Below are 26,178 nucleotides of genomic sequence, written 5' to 3'. Positions count from 1 at the left end.
GTTTAATTTCAATAATAAGACGAAATTTCCATTCCAAAAAAAAAAATAGTATATTTTTATCATGTGTTTAATAAGTGAATTAATTTAGATCCATACTATGCTAACCTAAATTTTTGTATGTATATATATAGTGACATGCACTATTCTCCAATATTAATATTGTACGTAAAACCCTAATTTCTATCACTTGTCCTACAAATATTATTCTTTATCCAAAGATGTGTCACTTGTCTATAATGCTTATATTTTAAAAATTAAAAGAAATGTAGTTTATTATAGCCACAAGATCATAGGATATTTTCTCTCTTCTTTTGCTTTTTGGACAAAATAATCTAGAGATATGGGACTGAAAATTACTCATGAAAGTATGAAACATTTTACTTTTGTTTCCTTATATAGCCCAAAGTAGTGGGGATAAATCAAAGGCTTTAATAATTACATTCTCCAATAACTATTCATTATATCTTTTATTTCTTGCCATTATATGAAAGGTTTCACTTTCACATTGTCTTATTACACACTCTTATCCACACACACGAATATACAAATAGATTCTTTTTTTCTTTTTCTTTTTAATAACTTTTTTTTAGGTTAGATCAAATAATTCATCATACAAAAATAAGAGAAAGGAGTTTCTACCATCCAATATTAAAGCTTATTATCTATCATGTTTAACAATCATGTGTCAAGATATTAACATTGTACAATGCATCCTAAAAAAATTAGAATAATCATTCTTGAATTGGTTATATTATTAATAGTTATTTTTTGTGACAGTCAATAATCTTATAATTTGTAAGGAAAAATAATATCAAGTAAGCTATGTAATTTTACATTATTTGGCATTACAAAAAAATTTACATTTAGTCACAACAAAATTTGTGACTAAAAGTAAAAAAATTGTGACTAATTATAAATTATTATTTCTATGTTGTGATTAAAAAATCCATATTAACTAAAAGTATTAATCACAAAAATTACAATTTGTTGTGACTAAATGTGTTTTTAGTCACAGTACTTATTGTGATTAAAACTAAATTAGTGACAACTTATATCTAAATACTATGTTTTAGTCACAAGTAACTTTTTGTTGTGACTTGTGACTAAAAGTCACATTTAGTCACAAAAAATTTATATTATGATTAAAAAATTATCACTAATTGTAGCTATTTTTTGTAGTGTGCGAAAAATTAAATATGATGATTTTGAAACTATGTAGATATGAAACTACGCAGTTAAAAAGTACTTCTCAGCCATAACAAATTAATCATGTTTATTTCACATACAAGATTGTTGCAAACTCAACAAATTAAATGTTAATTGAGTAATTATAAACTATAATTTAGTAATTTCACATTTTTTTTTTGAAAGAAAAGTGAAATTACCTTGATTGAACATACAAATTTTTTTAATTATTTTATTTTTAAAAACATAAAATTATGAAAAAATTATTTACCAATTTGATGTCCACTAAGACAATAATGCATGTTTTGACTCATTAACTATCCATGTTATTCACACACAATATAGAGCACAGTCCCTACATTTGATCATATTTTTCTTGTCACATGTGAATAATGTCATGATACACATGATAATTAATTGGACCACCTTAACATTCTAGTGTTTTCTTGATGAAAAATAAATATATAAATTCTTAAATGTCTTAATTAACTTTTGTTTTAAGCCAAATTAATGGGTTACTTAATTAATAGATAAATATTATTTTAAACTCTGTGTATTATCAAAGTTATTGATTGGACCATTTATTTTGTTAAATAATAAATTAAACTATGTATTTTCTAAAATAATACAATATAGTACCTTGAATTGATTTTTTTATCAAAAAAAAATTAATAATAATCTTATCTAGAGTTGTTATAACAAAATTATGTATATTTTCTGAATTTATTCGTGCTGAAAATTATTTTCAAGTTGGTTTATATTAAAAAAGAAAATGCAAAAAATTAGCTCAAGTTTATCATTTTATAGAACAAAAAGTCTACTTGGTACCTCTTACAAAGTATATATATGATCCAAATAAGTATTAACCTTAATTAATTGGTCTCTGATTGAAATGGAATTATTAATTTATTATGGACCATTAGTTGTGATAAGGAAGAGTGAGCCTTCACTTGCCACTTTTTTATATTTTTTTTGGGTGAGTTTAAAAGTAACTTTCTAATTATATATTAAAGTAATTATACTTTATTTTAAAATATAGTGTGAGTTTAAATGTCAAGTAGTAATTTCATGTGAATTTTTATTTTTATGTTTGACAAATAAGTTAGTAAGTGCATAGTTTAATAACATTAACATCTAAAATTGGCAATATTTTATAATTCAATAATATATTTAACTCAACATAAGAATTGAAAAATATAACTGAGACACTTCAATTATCTCCAATTATATAATTACTGTGTAATTACTTAGTTGAACAAACACGACAAACCTTATAATTATTTTGGAATTACACTTACATGGTCACCATTTTCCAAACGTGGACCATTTGTTTACAAAAGTTACTAATCAAACTCTCTATTTTTGTTAAATAATAATAAATCAAATCTTGTATTTTTTTAAAATAGTACAAAATAGTTAGTACCTTGAGCTCAATATTTATCAAAATAAAATTTATTAATAACTTGACCTGGAAGTGATCAGTGATATAATATTTTTTTTACATCTGTTCGTACCAGAAATGGATTCACGTTGGCTACGTTAATTTTTTTTGGAAGAAAATTGAGCTCAAGATACATAATCTAATTTATCATTTAACAAATTATATATAAAGTCCAAAATAATATTTATGTTTATATATATACTTAATTGAAAATAATAATAATAATAAAATTGATTAGTTTATATTGTTACTAATATTGTTTTTTTACAAATACTATTATTGAAACTAGTGGATGCTCCCATCATGATAATGCTACACTTACTAATACTATCATAATATATATTGCCAATAAAAAAATTAGTGGATGTTCCCATCATATGATAATGCCTTTACTGATACAATTCATAATATATAATAGGCTTTTTCTTTTTTCTTTTCACACTAGTCCAAAATGGCTTGTCAAATATATATTCACTATATATATTATGGGCAAGTATGGAATAATTTCATATAGCTTCAAAGAAAAACTATATATGGATCATATTGTTTCATCTTCTTTTCTCTCATTATTTCTTCTTTTTATTTTGCTTCAACAACAAGGGGAAGCCACTAAAAAGGCAAGCATATAATATAAATATATATATTTATATTATAATTTATACTCTCTCTCTCTCATCATAAAATGTAATGTGTTTATTTTTAAATATTATATATATCCTAAAATATTCATAATTATGCTAAATCTTATAAAATCATATACATTTTATTTTATTTTTTCTTGAAAAAGGGTAATAAATCCTTTTATTCATATATATTTTTTTATCAACTTATTAAATCCAATATAATATAATATGCAAAGTAAAATGAAAAAGTTCATCATCACTTATCTATATATTAATATGTGTATGTAGCCTTATATTGTGTACTTGGGAACACATTCACATTCTCATGGTGTGAACCCTTCTTCTGATGATCTTGAAAGTGCCACAAATTCTCATTACAACCTTCTTGGATCATACTTAGGAAGGTAATATATTTATAATAATAATAATAATAATAATAAATTATTTTATTTTTATATATAATTCTTTAATATTTTTTATATATATAATTGTGTGTATATTTGGTGCAGTGAGGAAAAAGCAAAAGATGCCATATTTTACTCATACAATAGACATATTAATGGCTTTGCTGCAATTCTTGATGAGACAGAAGCTGCACAAATTAGAAGTTAGCCATTTTTATTTATATGCTGCAATCTTTTATTTCAAATATAATAAGGTATTTTTATTTTTAGTATATGATGAAGAATATTATAACTCAATTTTTTTTCTTAAATGATAACTATATTATAATATAGTAGGCAATCCTCATTCTCTCTCTCTTTTTTCAAGAATTTTTAATGTACTTAAATTGTGATTTTTGTGACTATTATCTTTAGTCAAAGACCTTTTAGTCACAACATGAATGTTGATTTATATTTAGTCACAACTTTCTTATTTTTAGTTACAAATTTTTTGTAACTAAAAGTAAGATTTTTTATAGACCTTTTGTTTTACAAAAATTACTGATTTGATCATTTATTTTGTTAAACGATAAATGACTTTGTATTTTCCAAAATGATATAAAATAATACCCTAACCACAATTTTCGTCATTTAAAAAAAAAAAATATATATATATATATATAACCAATTTGAAGTCGATTTCTAGCACGAATAGATAAAAAACTTAACCATCAATCTGGTCATGAACCTCTAAATCAGATTATTATTAAGTTTTATTTTGACAAAAATTAAACTCAGAGTATTATTTATTATTAATTTTAAAAAAATACATGGATTAATTATCATTTAACAAATAGATAGTTTAATTTGTAATATTTATAAAATACGATTTAAAATAATATATTGTGTATACATATAAAATTGTCTAACTTTATAACATTAATTCTTATGTATGTATAGAGCATCCAGATGTGATATCAGTCTTTCTGAGCAAAGGAGTAAAGAAATTTCATACAACTCATTCATGGGAATTTCAAAGATTGGAAAGAAAAGGTGTTATCCCTTATCAATCTATTTGGAGCAAAACACAATTGGGTGAAGATGTGATTATTGGAAACTTGGATAGTGGTAACCATTTATCTAATATTCTCTATTATATTTTCATGCTTCCTTAATGAAGTTTCACATTGATACAATTTGGTGTTATATATTAAAAAAACAAAATCTATCAAATTAATACATAAATATTTTCTTATGAAATATTATTTCATAAGTGTGTTGATTGTGTTGATACTTCTTTTTGTAAATCTATGCAAGCAACGATACTAAAAAATATCGTTGCTATATTAATGATTACTATTAGCGTTAAACTATATATAGTTGTCAATAATTACTATTAACGACAATTTATGTATGTCATAATAAATGAGACTAATAACATTTTGTTAATGGTAAATGTGTTGATTTCACAGGTGTTTGGTCTGAATCGAAGAGTTTTGATGAATATGAAGGGATCGGACCTATTCCATCAAAGTGGCGTGGAAGTTGCCAACCAGTTGTTAAAGACAAAGTCCGTTGTAATAGGTTGGTCCTCGTCCTCATCATCCTATTATTTTTATGTAATTATATTGTTATTATATATTAGTAGTGTCTAATACTACCACATGTTGAAATCTTATAAATAATACATCAACGATTTTACATAATAATTATTAAATTAAAATATATATCTGATAAATATTACGTCGACAATTTTATTACATTTTCATATTATGTCGTTGACGATTTTACATCTTCATATTATGTCACAACTTATATTTGAAAATCACTAATTTCCTTTATATTTTCTAGAAAACTAATAGGAGCAAAATACTTTAGCAAAGGCTATATTGCACTCATGAAGACTCTCATCAACAACACTTCTTCGCTTCAATCCTTTATGCGAAAGGTGAACTTTTTCACTAGTCGAGATAGGGAAGGGCATGGTACACACACACTTTCTACTGCAGGGGGTAGTTTCGTCCATGGAGCAAATATATTTGGAAATGGGAATGGCACAGCAAAAGGTGGATCCCCAAAAGCTCGTGTTGCTGCTTATAAGATCGGTGGTTGGCTAAACGCTGATGATATGCCTAATGCGCCTGCCTACACTGATGCTGATGTTATGGCGGGCTTTGATGCTGCAATAAGTGACGGTGTAGACATAATTTCACTCTCTCTGGGTAGTGATACACCTACTGAATATTTTGATGATGTAGTTTCGATAGGGAGTTTTCATGCTATTATGAAAAACATTGTTGTGGTTGCCTCGGCTGGAAATGAAGGACCTGATCCAAAGACTGTAACTAGTGTATCGCCATGGACTATAACCGTGGCAGCTAGCACACTTGACCGCGAGTTTTACAATTACGTTTCTCTAGGAAACAAAAAACACCTTAAGGTACCTAATTATGCTAATTATTGTTCCTTGATCATAATAAATTAACTAACATAATGAATTGTAAATTGTGTATTAATTGTATGTGTCAGGGAGTAACTCTTTCTTCAGGAGGCTTGCCATCACAAAAGTTTTATCCATTGATTTATGGGTAAGTATTAAATGTCTTGTAAAATAAATTTTATGGGTTTAATATTTATTGAGATTGTTAAAGAGTTCAACATTGATCATGCTTGAAATATTAAAGTTAATATACACTACAAAAAACTGATACTTTTAGTTACAACATAAATTTTTGTGACTAAAAAGTCACAACAAAAAGTTACTTATAACTAAAACATACTATTTAGCTATAAGTTGTGACTAATTTAGTTTTAGTCACAACAAATATTGTGACTAAAGATACATTTAGTCACAACAAATTGTAATTTTTGTGACTAATACTTTTAGACACGAACATTTTAATCACAACACAATAATGATAATTTATAATTAGCTACAACTTTTTTATTTTTAGTCACAAATTTTTTTGTGACTAAAAGTAAGATTTTTTTATAGTGATACCATAGCTAGACTACTCATTTATCATCGTGATTTTAGTTTTGAGATAAAACTCTATACTTATAACCATATACCTCATCTTACTCTACCAAACCTCCATATTATGTTCTACCATGTTAATTAATGAAAATCCATGCATACTAGTCACTTGTAGCCAGTCTCACATTGATCATGTGAGTTTAATACGGTTGATAATGCAATAAGCTATTTCACTTCTCACTAATTGATTTTTGATGAGATGTAGCCTTATACTTACTCTTACCATATTATAACTAACACTAATATACTTTTTGAAACAAACTTTCACATTATCCTAACATATTGTATGAAGAGCTAAAGAAAAATCTAACGAGTATTCAACCATAAATCCAAAACCCTAACCAAAATGTAGAGCCAAAAAAAGAGTCGTGTATTGACAACTTTTTTTAATCACAACATAAATTTTTAGTAGTATATGTGATTTTTATTCACAATAAAAAGTTGCTAACATAATATTTAGATACAAGTTATCATTATTTTAATTTTAGTCACTACATGTATTATGACTAAAAACACATTTAGTCACAATAAATTGTGATTTTTGTGACTAATATTTTTAGTACGAATCTTTAAGTCACAACATAGGAACGATGAATTATAATTAGTCACAATTTTTTTTACCTTTAATTACAAATTTTATTGTGACTAAAAATAAAAAATTTTATAGTGACGATACTTAGTTCCACATTGTGGTAACTTACTTTCTAATATGAATAAAAATAGTTATGTAAAAGTTTTTAAGGTATATCATTTAGTATGGTTTTGATAGAAACAATTACAAAAACATTAATATTGTAATAATAATTGTATATATGTTTTGTGTAGTGGATTCTGCAACCCTAAAAGTCTTCAACCAAATATTGCAAAGGGAAAGATTTTGGTTTGTCTTGTTGGAGATAATACTACAACACTTGAAAAGGGTCACCAAGCTTCTCTTGTTGGTGCTGTTGGAATGATTCTTTTCAATCATCCCTTAATTGGGAATGAAGTCACTCCTGAGTCTCATGTGCTCCCAACATCTCATCTCAATGCCATTCAAGGCAATTTTCTAGTTGATTACCTCAACACTACAAGGTATTTTCTAAAATATTAAAAATACTAAATTTAGATGGAAAAAAAATAGATTACAAAATTCTAAATATGAAGCTTATTTTTCTGTTAACAAAAGTTTAATAATATATATTAGAGTAATTTACGGCATAAATACTTAAGTTTAACTTTCAGTTGCAAATAAATACCTAAGTTTAATTTTTGGCAGTAATAATACCTAAATTATATTTCTGAAACTCTATAGGTATCTAACCGTTAAATATTAAGTCATTAAATCCACGTGTCATTTTCTTATTGTTATATTTAAACTAATTTTTTTTAAAATAATAAAAATTTAATGACTTCGACCAATCAAGAATTGTCACGTGGCAATTTACTTAACCAGGTACCTACAGAAGTTCTAAAATTATAATTTAGATATTATTACCGCTAAAAATTAAACTTAGATATTTATTTATAACTGGAAGATAAATTTAAATATTTATGCCTTAAAAAAAAAAAGTTGACAAGTTTCTAACCATATATATATAAAAGTTTTGTAAAGATTAAATTAGAAAATTGTGACAAAGTATATTTAGTATTTTTGTTATTATATGTCCATATTTACAATAAATTTATTTATTTTTCTAAAAAACTATGAAAGATGTAATTTTTCTTATACTTAATATATTCTTATGCTAGTTCTTTACTATAGTTTTTATTAAGGAGAATAAATTTGATTTCACATTCTACAATAATTTTGACAATGTAGAAATCCTGTTGCATACATAACTCCAACAAAGACTAAAATTGGAGTAAAGCCAGCGCCAGTCATGGCTTCATTTTCATCAAGAGGACCTAACGTTATTCAACCAGCTTTAATTAAGGTCATCAACTAATGTTAATTAATTTTATTCTTCTCAAATCATAATTATATTTTATCATGAAAAAAATATGAGTTGACATTATTTCGGACTTTGTGTTTTGCAAAAGTTATTAATTGGACCTTCTGTTTTGTTAAATGATAAAATGAACCCTGTATTTTTCACAATGGTAAAAATAGGATCTTGATTTTAATTTTTGACAATTTTTTTAATATAACTAATTTGAAGACAATTCCTAACCCGAACAGATACAGAAAATGTAAATTGTTTTGTCATTACACCTTTAGATTGGATTATTATTAAGTTTTATTTTGACAAAAAATCAGTTCAGGGTCTTATTTGTACCATTTTAAAAAATACCGGATCTATTTTGACATTTAACAAAACAGATGGTCCGATTGGTAACTTTTGCAAAACACAGGATTCAAAATAGTATTTACCAAAAAATATTGATTAAGTTTCTCAACTGTGTGTGTATATAGCCAGATATTACAGCACCAGGAGTCCTTATTATTGCTGCATATAGTGAATCTGCTTCACCAACAAGTGAATCATTTGATAAGCGTCAAGTCAAATTCAATGCAATCTCAGGAACTTCAATGTCATGCCCTCAAGTTTCTGGGATAGCTGGTCTTTTGAAATCTCTATACCCAAATTGGAGTTCAGCAGCAATTCATTCAGCTATAATGACTACAGGTATAGATAGAATATTATCTGTATATATAGACACAATTTTGTAGAATGTGGAAGTATGATTTAGAAAGTAGAATAGTGAGATGTATAGTCACTACAAAAAAATGTTATTTTTAGTGATAACTTCTTAGTCACAACAAAAAAATTACTTGTGACTAAACATAATATTTAGACACAAATAATTGTCACTAATTTAATTTTAGTTATAACAAGTGCTGTGACTGAAAATATATTTAGTCACAATAAATTATGATTTTTGTGACTATTACTTTTAGTCAGACTTTTTAGTCACAACGTAAGAATGATAATTTATAATTAATTACAATTTTTTCACTTTTAGTCACTGTAGTGTTCAAGAAGTACGAGGTTTATACTTCTTATAATACCCATCACCTTATCATATTTTCTAAAGAGCATTAATTTCGATCTACAAATACTATTATCATTTACTTCTCATTATATTAATATATTTGTAGCAAGAGTTCGTGATAACAACAATGAGGCAATGTTGGATTGGGACATGAAAAAAGCAACACCCTTTCAATATGGTTCGGGTCACATTCAACCTAATCGAGCTATGGATCCTGGACTTGTGTATGATCGAACAATCGATGATTACATGAACTTTTTGTGTGCTCATGGCTACAATGAAACAATGCTCAAGAAGTTCTACAATAAATCATATAAATGCCCTAAATCATTCACTTTAGCCAACTTCAACTACCCTTCCATTGCAGTTACAAATCTAAGTTCAAAATCGGTTACAATCGTTATTAGAAAAGTTAAGAATGTTGGCTCGCCAGGCACCTACAAAGCATATGTGAGAGCTCCACCGGGAGTTTCGATTTATGTTAGACCCAATAATTTACAATTTACCAAAGTTGGTGAAGAGAAGAAATTTGAGATAATTTTGAAGCCAAAGGTTGTTGGGAAGCCTAAAGATTATGTGTTTGGACAATTAAAATGGTCTGATGGAAAGCATTATGTAAGGAGTCCTATCGCAGTGAAGTACTAAAATTAATAAGGAATAATGCAAAATATTGATCAAATATTATGATCATATTATGAATAATATTTTGTATAATATTTTGTCAACAATTCAAAGAGTATTTGGTTATATATCCATTTATTTATTATTTTTCTGTGTTTATATTTATATATATATAGTCACATGCAATTTCCCTAATATTATTGTACCTAAAACCCTAATGGATCAAATATGTCTATCATTAGTCCTAAAAATATTCTTCTTTAGCCAAAGATTTGTCACTTGTCAATAATGCTTATATTGTTTAAAAATTAAAAGAAATTCATAGCAACAAGATCATAGGATATGTTTTGTTTTGTATATAGGAGTTGCATTAATTTTTCTTTTCTCTTGTTTTGCTTTTTTGAAAAAATTAATATTCTATTTATTATGATCCACACACTATAAAATGGGAATGAAATTTGCTTATAATAAAACATTTACTTTTGTTAAATGAAAGGCTTTCATTACAATATTGTTGAAGTATATCTTGTACATGTTTATAATAGTTACATTCCCCAATAACTCTTCCATTTATATCATGTACATGCTCTTATAACAACTACAAAACCCTAGCATAAAACCCGATATAGTCAAATGTATTAATTTATTTGGTAGGTGATATAAAAGTCGTATTGTATTAAATAATAAGTAATACTATATTTGGATAAAATATTAATTGTATTGTATTAATTATTACCACCATAAATTTTAATATAATGTGAATTGAATTATTTAATACATGCAAATGATCCGTATAAGCTTGTATTATAATATTTACAAATTAAGGGTCCAAGATTGGGACCCGGGCCTCGGTCCCGCCGAACCTCGAACTCAAACCCAGACCCCAAACCCGAACCCAAATCTTGGACCCGAAATCAGCCCTCAGCCTTGGACCCTGAACTCGACCGCAGACCATAGACCTAAACTCGGCCTCGGGCCCCTAACCCCAAACCCTAAACCCCAATCCATTTAGCAATTGTAGAACAAGATCCTGGTCATTAATAGAGGAACCATCAATATAGCAAGAGAATCGACAAGATTCTAAACTTTATTATCAACGTATTTAGAGATGGAAAGGCTACATTTACGAATACTAGCCCTTGAGCTAGAGAAGACGCACTCGTGATTAACTCAAAAAATTTTGTTCTAAGGCACGCCAAACTGCAAAAGACGTGTTGAAACTTGCCACAGTAGCAAGAAGTTCCTCTATCATCGATGATCAAAGCCATGAGAGCAACAACTGGTCCTTGCATTCCCATTGACCGTGCATTGGATTAGGTTTTCCAATTACAAGGGTGAGACGAGGAGCAACACTTGTGAACAGAATTTCATCAAGTTCATGGTCAATCATAGTTGGAACCACCTGTGATTTCCATGCTAAAAAATTGGTGCAATCGAGTTTGATTGCGAGCGAGAATGAGAAGGAACTGGAAAATATCTTGTTCTAAGGCAAGCCAAACTGCAAAAGACGTGTTGAAACTTGCCACGGAAGCAAGAACTTCCTCTATCATCGATGATCGAAGCCATGAGAGTAGCAATTGGTCCTTGCGCTTCCATTGACCGCGCATTGGATTAGGTTTGCCATTGACAAGGGTGAGAGGAGGAGCAACACTTGTGAATAGAATTTCATCAAGTTCATGGTCAATCATAGTTGGAACCACCTGTGATTTCCATGCTAAAAAATTGGTGCAATCGAGTTTGATGGTAAGCGAGAATGAGAGGGAACTGGAAAATAGATTCTAGATCGAGTTAGTCAGAGCTGGAGTAGTAGCTGGGGCAGGGGTTGTTCTAGAGGCCACGGGATCAATTGAGGAGGACTCCAATGGTAGTTGATACCATGTAGAAACTGATGAAAAGAAAATAAAGAACAATGAGTTTCTATTCAAGATCTTTAGGTGGTATCGATCCTCAAAACTTAACCAATATCAACTAAGACCAAGCTATTTAAAGATGAAAGAGTTTGTAAAAATAAAAAACAAATCAAGAAAACCTAATTACAACTTGTAACAGAAAACTAACTAACTAATGCTTTCAACTAATAGTTAGTGGTACTAACACACCCCCTACCGCTTCAACATCCCTTTTAGTTCAATTCTTTTTCAATGGTCAAAATTGAAAATAGTGTTCAAACAGCTTACTTCACACGCGTATAAAATAAAAGAGGGCATTTTACAAAAATACTGAATTTGGGTTAATACTTTTCAATTTTACTGCCACACGGCAGATGTTACATTTATACTGTCCTTCCTTTTTTTTTTCTTTTATACTGTAAATACCAAAAAAAAAGGTATGAGACCTCTATCTTTCACAACCACAGACATAATCACTACAACAACACTAGGACAACCAGAAACAACCATTAATTCCGACAATATTGAGCAAAAACAGTGAAATTGACATCAAATAAATAATCATGGAAAAATAACTGTAAAACAACACTAAAACAATCAAACAAAACAAAAGAAAAAAATGATTTAAAAAAACAAACAATTTGCTGCAGAGCCTCAACACCAGATGCAAAATCAACTATATTTGCAAGTTCATTCCTAAAAAATCATAATAAAAAAACTACTAAAACAACACTGAAACAACACAAAAACAAATGAAACAAATATAACCACTTAAAAAATATAAAAGAACCACACACCTCAAAACTATTTTGTCAGTGAGCTCGTTAAATGTATTTATAGGAGAACCAGAATAAAAAAAAACTACAAAAATAACCAAAGAGAACGAAGAAGAAATGTATTTATAACCTTCATCTTCCACACCCACGGACAAAACCACCACAACAACACGAAAATACCCAGAAAATAACTATTAATTCCAGCGAGATGGAGCAAGAGCAGTGAAATCGGCGTCAAATAAATAAATTATGAAAAACAACAGTAAAACAACACTAAAACAAATAAAAAAAATGATTAAAAAATTAACTATCTTATGCACATCCTCAATACTAGATGCACTATATTTGCAAGAAAGTTATGGAAAATTAGAACAAAAAAAAATCACACTAACTCTTATATTTTCCAAAAACGTGACTAAGAACTTCAAAAAAAATAAAAGAAAAATGAAAAGAAGATCTGAACAAGAAGATCTGAACAAGAAAAAAAATAAAAAATTTATATGTTAATGGAAAAAAATAGGGAGAACTTGAGGAAGTAGAGAGTGAAAAAAAAAAGAAGAAGATGATGAATAGTAAGAGAGAATAATGGGGAAGTGAGATTAAATGAAAGAAATGGGTATTAATTTAGGGTATCATATTTTTATCTTCAATTTTAATTAAAAGAAAATTAAAAAAAAAAAAAAGAAATATGTCACTAAAGTGACAACACAAGTCACATCAAACTTTTATATCATTTAAAATATAATATATTTTTTTTAGGGAAAATATAATATAATTTTAATTAAAAGAAAATAAAAAAAAAATAAAAAAATCTACCACTCCCACACGTTTTTTAATTTTGTTTAGTTTATATATATAATATGTGGATAGACAATTGTGAAAAGTAAAAAAGTAAAAAAATAAAAATAAAAAACGGTACACATATATAGTATAGAAAAAAAACAGTAAAAATGTAATATTTCCCTTACAACAGTAAAATTGAAATAAAATAGGAAAAAACAGTATGTGGTGTAAATTTCCCATAAAAGAAGCACGTGTGCAACAAACTATTTAAAATCTTAGTGCATGTTTGGTATCATAACTAAAAAACTGTTTTTTGTTTTTAAAAACAGAAAATTGTTTTTAAAAACAATTTGGCTTGTTTGGCCTTGTTTTTTAAAAACAGTTTTCAGAAAACAAAGTTACAAAAAACAAGAATTTTAAAAACAACAAAATGTTGTTTTCTGTTTTAAAAACTAATCCACCTTTGGTCAATATTGTTTTTAAAAATCACTAACCAAACATGACTTGTGTTTTAAAAACTTTAAAAACTATTTTTTGTTCTCATTTCTAAAAACAATTTTTTAATACAAAAAACAGAAAACAATACCAAACATGCTCTTATTTTTTTGACGTGTTAAATTCTTTAAAATTTTACATGATTACAACGTAAATGACTATAAAAAAAATAAACTAAAAAATTATCTTAATACCGAAATAAATATAAAAATTATTAATCGGTGCACCCTTGCACCCCTTTGGCGATGTATCATAAAAAACTCTCCAATATTTAATTTTTTTTTTTTTTTTGGTAATGAAACCATTGGATTTCTTAATCAAAAGTTAAGAGAAAAGTGTTCCTAGGGGAAATACCAAGCCGCCACAAAAGCAACATCCTTTTAATAATACTTTTTTTTATTCATTATTATAACACAATTAATATTCTATTTTTATTAATAAAATAATATGAAAATATCATGGATAAAAATAAAATGAACCAATATTCTGAAAGAGTAAATTGCATCTTAATTTTTACATTATCATATTTTAACACTCAATTCCTTATCAACCTTTAATAAAGTGTTCCTACCAATTAGGGCAAAAAAACAAGCCGCCACAAAAGAAATTGCATCCTTTTATAATATTTTTTTATAACATAATTAATATTCTATTTAATTATATAGCTGTATTAAGTTGAGTACTTAGGTAGCGTTTGGTTAGAAAGAATAAAAATAAGAATAGAATACAATCAAATTTAAAATCTATAAAAAATTAATAAAAAATTATTAAATTTTTTCTCATTTTTACATTAGAAATAGAAAAGTCATTTCGCTAAATAATGGAAAAGTCATTCTATATTGGAATTATATTCTAATATTTTTAAATGCATCCAAATAAAAAAAATAGAATTAAAACTGTTTCATTTCAATTCCAATACATTTTATTACCTTCAACCAAACGACACCTTAAGACAGATCGACTCTAGGCATAGACGAGCTAGGCTTATGCTCTTAAGACCCACACTTTTCGTGGTTCCAAAATAAAAAATAAAAAGTTTTATTAGGTTTTTATTTAAGTAAAATTAAGTGTATTGTAAACAATAACTTATTTGTTTGGAGTGTATGACACATTACACAATGGTATAGGTCCTATCACACTATTTTTTAATATTTTTTTTTATATATTTTTGAAAGTAAAGGTTCCAAAATTTAAATCGCCTTAGGTCATATATTCGATCAGGGTCGACTCTCTCTTAACACACAGTCTAATTCTAACATAAAAAAAACGTGACTAAACAATTTTTTTTAGCAACAAACTCTTTCAGTAATTAACATATGAATGCAAAGATTTTTTTTTAGTAGTGATATGTATATTACATTATTGCTTTTTATTATTTAATCAATTATAAATTGTTAATTAAGTATGAACCATTCAAAACCCTACATTATATATACATTAATTCCAATAATGTTTAAACCCTACAAGATGGATCAATTATATCAAGTCCTAATAATTTATCAAAGTGTTGCCACTTGCACTCAGTGCACATGCATGTATTACAATGAAAGAAATTTAGAGCCATTAGGAGGAGTACTAATTAAGTATAAAATAATAATTTAAAATGAAGAGGAAACCAATGAATGATGATTAAAGCACAATACTTTTTTTATTCCCATTAACACAATATATTCTATTTTTATATATGAGCACTTGCATATAAAACTATACGTATACATATAGATCAGCACTTGAAAATGTAGATATTTATACATTCAAATTGAGCCAAATATATGTTTAATTATTAAAAAAAATAATAAAAGAAATTAAGAAAATAGTTTTTATAAAATGTTGTTAACCAATCGTAGAATATCACCTATATATATGCTCGTAAAATTAATAATAAGTTTTGAGTATGAGTGAGATAAGCAATGAGAGAGAAGGTGAGGAAACTATGGAGAGGTTATTAATTAATCAGTAATCACTACTATTAATTTAAAGTAATTTATTCAAAGAAAAAAAAAATCTAATAATTAATTTTTCATAATTAAAGATGTTTTATTATTTAAAAATATATACATATAGTCACTTTGAACTTTAAAAGAATAAAATAAAAAAAGTGAGGGAATCAAGTTGCCAAAGAAACATGAAAGTTGGGGACTAATTATTATACAATAAAATAAGGTACATATATTATTAATTAATTATGAAATAATGTAGATATGCTACATTATTTTGACCATAAAAATGAAGAAGAAACCAAAGATCTAATTATCACCCAATTCAATCTCTTTCTTTCAAAAGAAAAAAATGGCACCACATGGTAGTGTTGTTGTTTCTTCTTCTCTTCTTATTACCATTTTTCTTATTTTCATTTTGCTCCAATCACAAGCTCAAGCCACTCATAAAAAGGCAAGCATTTATAGTTATATATATATAAATCTCATAATTACAAAAAATTAACCATCTTCATTTTAATAAATCTATCTTTATTTATTTTTAACTTTAACAGTTTTGGAGATGGAAACTGAACTTCCGGTACTCCTCCAAAAAATACATTTCATTTTTCGAACTTATTTTTTAGCAAATCAAAAGAATTTTTTGTGTGTATGTATAATTGCAGCCATATATTGTGTACATGGGAACACATTCTCATGGTGTAAACCCTACCTCAGATGATCTTGAAAAAGCCACAAAATCTCATCACACTCTTCTTGGATCTTACTTAGGAAGGTTATTATCATTAATTAATGTCCAATTAATATTAATCTCATACATCTCTTCTTTAATTTTTCTTTTTTTCCTCATAAAGATTTAATTTTTTGGATTTTTTGTGCAGTGAGGAAAAAGCAAAAGATGCCATCTTTTACTCATATAATAGGCATATTAATGGCTTTGCTGCAATTCTTCATGACATAGAAGCTCAAGAAATTCAAAGTAAGTGCCACTACAAAACAAAAAACAACAAAACACAAAAAGTTTTAAATTTTTCAATAAAAGGTAAAAATGGTGGCTAAAAAGTTAAAAAAAAAAGTCAAAATTTATTGTGAATAAATATATATTTTAGACGCAAACAAATATTGTAATAAAAATTTAATTAATAACAATTTATATTTAAATATTATACTTTAACGATAAGTAATTTTTTTATTGTAACTAACAGTAACATTTAGCTGTAAAAATTACTTTGTCTAAAATATATATAATCTATCATTTTAATAGTAAAAGTGAGTAAATGTATGTTTTGTTCACACTCTTTTCTATTATGTTATAATATATGATCTAAAATATTGTGTTTAATTAATTATATATTACAGAGCATCCGAATGTAGTATCCGTTTTTCTGAGCAAGGAACTGAAATTGCACACTACTCATTCATGGGAATTTCTTGGATTAGAAAGAAATAGCGGTCGTGTTCCTTCAAAATCTATTTGGACGAAAGCGCGATTCGGTGAAGATGTAATTATTGCAAATTTAGACAGTGGTAATTTTCTTATTGTTCTTAACAACTAACCATAATATGCGAAATTAATAAGATTACATATATACAGTAATGTACATATTGCTTTATAAATTAATGAGTTCCAATTTAAATAAATATGATTGATTAATTTAAAATGTCGCATCATTAACGATATGTAATTCTTTTTTACAAGTGTAATTAGATTAACTAATCATATAAGTTACAATTATATATATTTTATGTATAGGTGTTTGGCCTGAATCAAAGAGTTTTAGTGAGTATGAAGGAATTGGACCCATTCCATCAAAATGGCGTGGAATCTGTCAATCCGTCGTTAAAGATAAAGTTCGATGCAATAGGTTAGTCAAAAAGCGTAATATAAGTGTTGATTCTGATTTAAATTACAGTTTAGTAAATATGATATAAAAAAATTATAAATTCTTTCTTATCTTTAGGCTCAAATAACTTATAATTAGGATCGGCTCTGAATATGATAATGACTAATCAATCTTCTCGATTTTGAATATTTGTGTAGGAAGATAATAGGAGCAAGGTACTTTAACAAAGGTTATATTGCACTTCTAAAGTCCATAAATATCTCTACTAGCGAAAACTTATTTACTAGTCGAGACATTAGTGGACATGGGACGCACACTCTTTCCACAGCTGCGGGTAGCTTTGTCTCTGGAGTAAACATATTTGGCAATGGCAATGGCACTGCAAAGGGTGGATCTCCGAAAGCTCGGGTGGCCGCTTATAGGGTTTGTTGGGGCGAAGGCAATTCATGCACGGAAGCTGATACTTTGGCTGGATTTGAAGCTGCAATAAGTGATGGTGTAGACGTAATTTCAGCCTCCATTGGTGGTAGACCTTCTGAATATTTTAAGGAATCGATTTCAATAGGTAGTTTTCATGCTGTTATGAAAAATATTGTTGTCATTGCCTCAGCTGGCAATGACGGATCTAATTCAAACACAGTAGCTAATGCGTCACCATGGATGATAACCGTTGCTGCTAGCACAATTGATCGCGAGTTCCATAGTTATGTAGCTCTTGGAAACAAAAAGCATCTTAAGGTAATATTCTTTAACTTTTTATATGAGAGTATACAATATAGTTATTTAATAGCAATACATCTTGCAAAGTTCTAAGAAATTTATAATGATCTATTATATAGAAAAAGCATAGTTCAAACAATTTATTTTACACGTGTACCAAAGAGATGTATGCAATAGACTATTTGAACATTACAGTGCGCTAAATTTGTATGATTTTTTTAAAAATTTACAAGATTTCTTAATAACTACTTTGTACACTTCATATAGAAAAAACTAAGATTAAAACTATTTGGATGTCGAAAATACAAAGGAGAGCATCCACTAAAAAAAAAAAACCTACTACCTTTTAGTCACATAATTTTTTTGTGACTAAATTAATGAGAACAAAAAATTATTTGTGACTAAAATATAGTATTTAAATACAAGTTGTCACTAATTTAATTTTAGCCACAATAAATATTATGACTAAAAACACATTTAATCACAATAAACTGTACTTTTTGTGGCTAATATTTTTAACTACCGATTCACAATTTTTTATTTTTAATTACAAATTTTATTATAACTAAAAGTAAGAAAAAAAATTGTAATGATCAATGCAGCTCTAAACATAAAAGTTTCCTATAACTATTAAGTGACATATTTTAATATATAATCTCATGACTGTAGGGACTAAGTCTTTCTTTAGGTGGCTTGCCATCTCAAAAGTTTTATCCTTTGATTTATGGGTTGGATGCAAAAGCTGCTAAAGTAAAAGATCCTTTGAAAGCGTAAGTAATTAATTGTAGTCATCTCTTTTGATAAAGAGAAGATTTGAAGTTCAAATCCTCTCTTCCCAAAAGATTGAAGAAACAAATTGACTAATTATTTAATTAATTATATACACATTTATTTAATATTCATTTCAGACAACTATGTGAGACTGAGAGTCTTGATCCAAAGAAGGTAAAGGGAAAAATTTTGGTATGTCTTGTTGGGGATGAAAGTTTCACACTTGATCAAGGTCAAGAAGCTTTACTTGCTGGTGCTGTGGGAATGATTCTAGTTAATAATGTCTCAGTGGGAAATCATGGCTTCACTGCTGAACTTCATGTGCTCCCTACATCTCATCTCAATGTTACTCAAGGAAATTATGTATTGGAATACCTCAAAACTACCAAGTAAGTACTACTACTAACATGATTAGGCCTGGGCTAAAACGGGTTACGGCTGCACAGGCTTTGACCTTGTGCATAGGTGAGTTAGGCTTGTGCTTAGGGCTCATTTAATCCAGAAGCCCAAAAAGAATTTCCTCTTTAAAAATATTCATATATTTTTTATTGATTTTTAAAATATTACATTTTTTTCTAAATAAAGACACAAAATTTCTTTTTTTCATATGGCTCACTAAAATTCAGGACAGGGTCGGCCTTATAGGGCCCACTCATTTTAAGGACCCAAATGAAAAAAATACTTTTTAAAAAATATATTTTTTTTTATGATTTTTAAAAATACCATTTATTTTTATAGTAAATGCCCAAAAAAAAAAAATTTGTCTATGGCCCATTTCAACTCAGGGTTGACCCTGATTCAGGGTCAATCTTGAGTCTACACCTAGGGCCAACCCGACCCAGGGCTTGGAGAAATTATTTTACTTTTTAAAATACTACATTTTTTTTTAATAAAGGATCAAATAGTTTTCTTTTTTACTCAAACTCATGCACTCAATTTCATATTCTTTTTTGTGAATATATGCAGGGTTCCTATGGCTTACATCACTCAGCCAAAAACTGAAATAGGACAAAAACCATCCCCAATTATAGCTTCATTCTCATCAAGAGGACCTAGCATTATTCAACCAGCTTTGCTTAAGGTCTTGCCCAAAAGACACAATTTGTTACTAATGATTTACAACCTCATTTATAGCAATAAAATTTGTTGTGAATTAAAACATATTTAGCAACAACATATCATAGTATTTGTTACTATTACTTTTAGCAAAAACATTTTAGTGATGACATAGGTATTATGATTTTCTTAAGTCACAATTTTTTCACTTATAGTCATAATATGTCAAAGCTTACTTTAGCTTTTTTTTCACTTACAGCCAGATATCACAGCACCAGGAGTTAATATTATTGCTGCCTTTAGTGAATCTGCACCAGCAACTACAGACTTAGAATTTGATAAGAGAAGAGTCAAATATAATGCAGCCTCTGGAACTTCAATGTCATGCCCTCATGTTTCTGGAATTGTTGGCCTTCTTAAAAACATTCATCCAAATTGGAGTCCAGCTGCAATTCATTCAGCTATAATGACTACAGGTATATATAAATATATAAAAAATTTCAGGAAGAAGCATCACTTTTGTTTCTAGCTGTAAGAGAGTTTTATTTTTGGCTAATTAGGATTTTTTTCCCCCCGAACTTTGATATGTACAAAATCATGTCCCCTGAACTTTTTTTGCCGTTAAAAATTCCTCCTGAACTATTGAGATTGTTAGATTTAAGGATTTTTGTCTAATTTTAGTAAAAAAACTCTAACATGGATGAAAGTTCAGGGGCATAATTTAGTACATATCAAAGTTTGAGGGGCATGATTTGGTAGATATCAAAGTCTGATGAGCATAGTTTAGTACATAAACAATCACTGAAACAGTAAAATTGAATGAAATTAGACTAAAGTCCTTTGCACACATAAGATAAAAATATGCATGGAAGCAACTAACTGATTGAGTCTTGTTCTCGGCACTATTAATTATTCAAAATTTATTGAAATTGGACAAAAGTGATGCTCCTAATATATTCATATATTCTGCAAATCTTAAAACAAGGATTATTTATTTCTAATCAAACTAATCTATTTGCAGCAAAAGTTCAAGATAACAACAAAGGACCATTGTTGGACTGGAACATGACAAAAGCTACTCCATTTGAATATGGCTCCGGCCACATTCAACCGAACCGAGCTATGGATCCCGGACTTGTCTACGACAGAACTATTAATGATTACTTGAACTTCTTATGTGCTCATGGCTACAACAAAACATCACTTCAACTTTTCTATAATAAACCATTTAAATGTTCCAAATCATTCACTCTAGCCAACCTTAATTACCCTTCGATTACAGTTACTGATCTAAGTTCGAAATCGGTGACAGTTACTAGAATAGTTAAGAATGTTGGCTCACCGGGCACCTACAAGGCATATGTGAAAGCCCCAATTGGAGTTTATGTATATGTTAAGCCCACAATTTTAGAATTTACCAAAGTTGGTGAAGAAAAGAAATTTGAAGTTCTTTTCAAGCCAAAATTTGTTGGAAAGCCTAAAGATTATGTGTTTGGACAATTGAAATGGTCAGATGGAAAGCACTATGTTAGAAGTCCTATAGTAGTAAAGTACTAATTTACAAAAAGAAATGAGAAAACAGTGTGGCTGAATGTTATATTTAAGAATCTTAATGCAAATTAGTACATGTATTTTATGTCATATTTTATTTAATATAAGTATTTACTAAAGAAAAATATCTTACAACACACTACAAAATATTTCATTTTTAGTCACAACAAAATAATTTATAATATACTCGGCTGGATATGAAACAACAATTAATACTTCTCAAACCCTTCACCAAGATAGAATAAAGAAGGCTCTATTTAGTATACCTGAAACTAAATCTCCTAGCACAGATAGGTTTGAGTCTGGTTTTTTTTATAGTTGTTTGGTCGAAAATTGGTGATGAACTCTGCTATGGTATCACTGAGTTTTTATGCCCAAGAAATTTCATTCAACTCAAATTTCTCTCATACCAAAGCACGATAACCCGTCTAGAGTTGTGGACTTTAGGCCTATTGCTTGTTGCACAACAATTTACAAATTTGTTTCCAAGCTATTGTGCTCTCGTCTTGCTAAAGTGCTACCTCTGTTGGTGAATGAGAATCAAGGAGCGTTTGTTCACGGGAGATCTTTAGCATATAATGTGATGATATTGCAAGATTTTTTAAAGAACTACAGAAGGAAAAATATCTCTCCTAGGTGTGACATCAAGTTTGACATAAGCAAGACTTAAGTGAGTTGGGACTTCCTTGAAGCAATTCTGAATGCTTATAATCTGCCACAGAGATTTGTGTCATGGATTATGAAGTGTCTTCGATCTACTTGCTACTCGATCATGTTGAATGGGAGAATTCAAGGGAGCTTCAAGGGTGAGAAGGGGCTTAGACAATGAGACCCTCTCTCACCAGCAGCAGCTAGGAACACTAATTATAGGTTCCATCCTATGTGCAAAAGCTTAAAGCTTATCAACCTCTGTTTCGTTGACGACTTGATATTGTTTAGCAAAGGGTCAAAACAATCTATTCATGTTCTGGAAAAGGTTCTTGAAGAATTCAACAGTGTTTCGGGTCTAAACATAAATACTGCCAAATCTCATATTTATTTTGGCAGTATTGATCATGCTGAAAAAATTGATTTGTGCAACACTATCCAGCTAACCGAATGCAACTATCCTCTAACCTACCTGGGGATCCCTTTGAGACCAACAAAGTAAAAGGCTGAGGATTGTGGAATTGTGCTCAATAAAATCAAGCAACGGATTCAAACTTGGACTAGTAGACACCTATCATTTGCTGGGAGAGTTCAATTGATACACTCGGTATTACTTTGTCTTAAGAATTATTGGATGATATTCATTCTCCCCCGAAGTGTGACTAAAGAGATTGAAAGACTATGCAGGGGCTTTCTTTGGGGATTGAATGGTAACAAGAGCAAAATTCATGTCGCTTCTTGGGAGAAAGTTTGTCTCCTAAAGGCTTATGGGGGCTCGGGTTTAAGGATAGTGTTAGATAGAACCATGCTAATATAGCAAAGTACATATGGGCTATCAACACCAAAAGGGACTTGCTTTGGATCAATTGGATCAATGCAATCTACTTGAAGAACGTCCCCTTTTGGTCCTACGAGCTCAAACAAGACACTAGTTGGTATTGGCGTAAAATTTGCAATTCGAGGAAAAGATTTTTGCTTGCTGAAATTATAGCAACAGGAGGCACCGACAAGTTCAAAACTAGGCAGCTCTACAACTATGAACTTGCTCAAATTCAAGTAACTTATCACAGAGTTATCTAGAACTCTTTAATTCTTCTTAAACATCGTTTTATGCTATGGCAAATAGTGAATAATCAGCTTCTTACCAGAGATAAAATGATATGGTTTTAAATTTTTTTAAAAGTTCTAGACTGTCTGATTTGTGGCTTGGCCTTGGAATCACATGAGCATTTATTCTTTCTGTGTGAGTTTTCCTAAAGAGTGTTGGATAAGATTTTTGACTGGTTGGGCTATAGGGCTTGGCTTAGGGATTATAAGGGCTAGAATGACAAGTTAGCTTCGAAAACCAAAGGTCTATTGCATTTTATACAGGTGTCTATCTTGGTTGCCTCCATTTACAATATTTGGAGGAACAATAATAAATGTGTCTTTGAGGGCGAGAAATGCTAAAAGGCACCAGTGGTGCCTAACACCATCTTATGTGTTAATATCGCTATTAGTCCAATTAATTATCGAGTCTCATATAATTTAATATAATAGCTTTTAGGGAGTATCGCTAGCCAATCACAACGCGACAATTTAAAAAAGTATTAAGCACTACTGGTGCCTAATAGCAATGCTCTTTGAGGGCTGCTCTAACTCTATTGATCATAATGGTTCGAATATAAGAATAGCTTGTTAGTATAGGTTGCAAAATGTAACTAATAGAAAAGGTTCTTGTAAAGAAAGTGATTTTTTGAGGAAGTTTCAATGTAATTATTAGCTTACGGCTTGTAATTGGTTTTGTTCGATTAATGAAGTATTTTTTTTCTTAATAAAAAAAAATAATTTATAACAAACAACTTACTATGTAATATTTTAAAAAGTGTTCTAAATTTGAAAAATACTAAAAGTTATAACAATTTTTATACAAAATATATTATTGTACAAAATTTAACAAATACTACTTTTTTATTTACTATAATATTATAATTATAATTAGTTACTTTTTAATCAATTCTATATTATTTATTTACCATATCATTATTATTTAAATATTTTCTTTTATATTATATTCTTAATAAAATAATAGATGTCATCAATATAATTAATTATTTTGACCAAATATCACACTCCAAGAGCTTCTTTACTTTTCTCTATTTTACAGCTTTAACTTTGACACAAATACAGCTCTTATTTTTTCTGAACATTATTTAAATATTATATTTTAAATACATTTTATTCATTTTATATAAATAAGTAATATGGGCATAAATGTTCTTTAATATTTATCAATTAATATAATATTACACATATATAAAAAAAAATTAATAATACACATATAAAAAAATTTAAAAATTATATTAAATATATTTACTTCAATAAATAATTATCTCTAAAAAACAAATATCTCAATTTAACAAGCTATTACTCTAACCACAAGAACAAAATCAAAAATTACAACACTTAATCATCTTTCTTAATCAACCACAACAAATTACAGAGTATTACATAAACAAAGGCTTCTCTTTAGTGTTTACAACTCTCTCTATTTCACTTCAAAAACAAAACAAAAACAAAAAAGACACTAACAATAGTAGTAAAACTCCATCCAAAGATCTTTCTCAACAACAATAATCAAAACAAACAATTTTTAACCATGATTAGTAATCTTAATTCAAAACAACTGATTAATAAAAAGCTAAGTAATTTACCAAAAACTGAAGTTCTTCTTCCAACCTGCACAAAACAAAAACAGAAAACAGAATATGACATTAAAGGTTTTTGTTTAAGTTAATAAAAAAACACAAAACAGACAAAGTTTAAGGAAACCCCAGTTGAAAGAACAGCTCCAAGAACTTGGGAAAACTAAGGAGAAGGTGGAATAATCTGAAACCTATGGAATGGGTGGGTTAGGAAAGATAAAGATTGAAACTTTTTTTCACTTTTGATCAAACTAAGTGAATAAAAATGGTATCTTTCCTAACCACCCACTCTGTAAGATTCTGAAAATCCATTCCTCTCCTTGTTCTCCATTAATGGCGGCTCTCTTAGGGTTAGATCTCTTCTATACTCCTTTATTTATAGGTACCATTCTAAACCCTTGTCATCTTTTGGCCGTTGATTTGTTATCTGAGATAGAAATATCTGACCGTTCATTTGGTGTGATGACGTCAGTTAACGTGGTTGACTCATTTGGGCTTTTGCCAAGTTCATGTTTTTTATGGGCTAATGTGTTTTTAAAGTCATATTTTTATAAGAGGTAAGTTGAAAAATGCCTCTTTTATTCATCAATTAATCAAATTTACCTCTAATTTTATATTTATTTGAAACATACCTCTTTTTATATGTATTGTACCCAAAATATCCTTACATAATAAGAGAATCACATGGAGAGTTTCTTGAAGTCACAGGGGCAAAATTGGTACAATGTTTAAAAAAAGAGGTAAAAATGATAGATTTT

At 28.5% G+C, this 26,178-nt stretch overlaps 2 protein-coding genes across 3 annotated transcripts; both read left to right on the top strand.

Annotated features, from left to right (window-relative positions):
• Positions 1-3,069: 3,069 nt before the first annotated feature.
• On the top strand, positions 3,070-10,411 carry LOC115724459 (subtilisin-like protease SBT5.3). Of its 2 annotated transcripts, XM_030653748.2 has the most exons (11): positions 3,070-3,243; positions 3,538-3,653; positions 3,759-3,856; positions 4,593-4,760; positions 5,105-5,216; positions 5,484-6,072; positions 6,162-6,220; positions 7,495-7,743; positions 8,471-8,585; positions 9,065-9,278; positions 9,752-10,411. In XM_030653748.2, exons 1-11 carry the CDS (start codon positions 3,112-3,114, stop codon positions 10,288-10,290), a joined length of 2,391 nt encoding a protein of 796 aa, XP_030509608.2. In that variant the 5' UTR covers positions 3,070-3,111; the 3' UTR covers positions 10,291-10,411. The 2 variants fall into 2 exon arrangements, with proteins under 2 accessions (XP_030509608.2, XP_030509609.2); XM_030653749.2 differs by lacking the exon at positions 7,495-7,743 and having other exon boundaries at positions 3,087-3,243.
• A 5,986-nt stretch (positions 10,412-16,397) lies between these two features.
• LOC115724460 (subtilisin-like protease SBT5.3) lies at positions 16,398-22,178 on the top strand. Its single transcript, XM_030653750.2, has 11 exons — positions 16,398-16,600; positions 16,812-16,921; positions 17,028-17,125; positions 17,506-17,673; positions 17,900-18,011; positions 18,188-18,728; positions 19,380-19,480; positions 19,619-19,870; positions 20,448-20,562; positions 20,797-21,013; positions 21,559-22,178. The coding sequence occupies exons 1-11, from the start codon at positions 16,499-16,501 to the stop codon at positions 22,092-22,094; spliced, it is 2,352 nt and encodes a 783-aa protein (XP_030509610.2). The 5' UTR covers positions 16,398-16,498; the 3' UTR covers positions 22,095-22,178.
• Positions 22,179-26,178: the final 4,000 nt, after the last annotated feature.

Source organism: Cannabis sativa, chromosome 6 (assembly GCF_029168945.1).
Source record: "Cannabis sativa cultivar Pink pepper isolate KNU-18-1 chromosome 6, ASM2916894v1, whole genome shotgun sequence".
Taxonomy (NCBI): Eukaryota; Viridiplantae; Streptophyta; class Magnoliopsida; order Rosales; family Cannabaceae; genus Cannabis; species Cannabis sativa.
This window is presented reverse-complemented; position numbering and strand designations above follow the sequence as displayed.

Coding starts and splice junctions, on each gene's coding strand:
- LOC115724459 (XM_030653748.2), top strand. CDS start 3,112: ATGGGCAAGTATGGAATAATTTCATATAGCTTCAAAGAAAAACTATAT. Junction 3,244..3,537: donor AAGGGGAAGCCACTAAAAAG/GCAAGCATATAA, acceptor ATGTGTATGTAG/CCTTATATTGTGTACTTGGG. Junction 7,744..8,470: donor GATTACCTCAACACTACAAG/GTATTTTCTAAA, acceptor TTGACAATGTAG/AAATCCTGTTGCATACATAA.
- LOC115724460 (XM_030653750.2), top strand. CDS start 16,499: ATGGCACCACATGGTAGTGTTGTTGTTTCTTCTTCTCTTCTTATTACC. Junction 16,922..17,027: donor CTTGGATCTTACTTAGGAAG/GTTATTATCATT, acceptor TTTTTTGTGCAG/TGAGGAAAAAGCAAAAGATG. Junction 20,563..20,796: donor TTCAACCAGCTTTGCTTAAG/GTCTTGCCCAAA, acceptor TTTCACTTACAG/CCAGATATCACAGCACCAGG.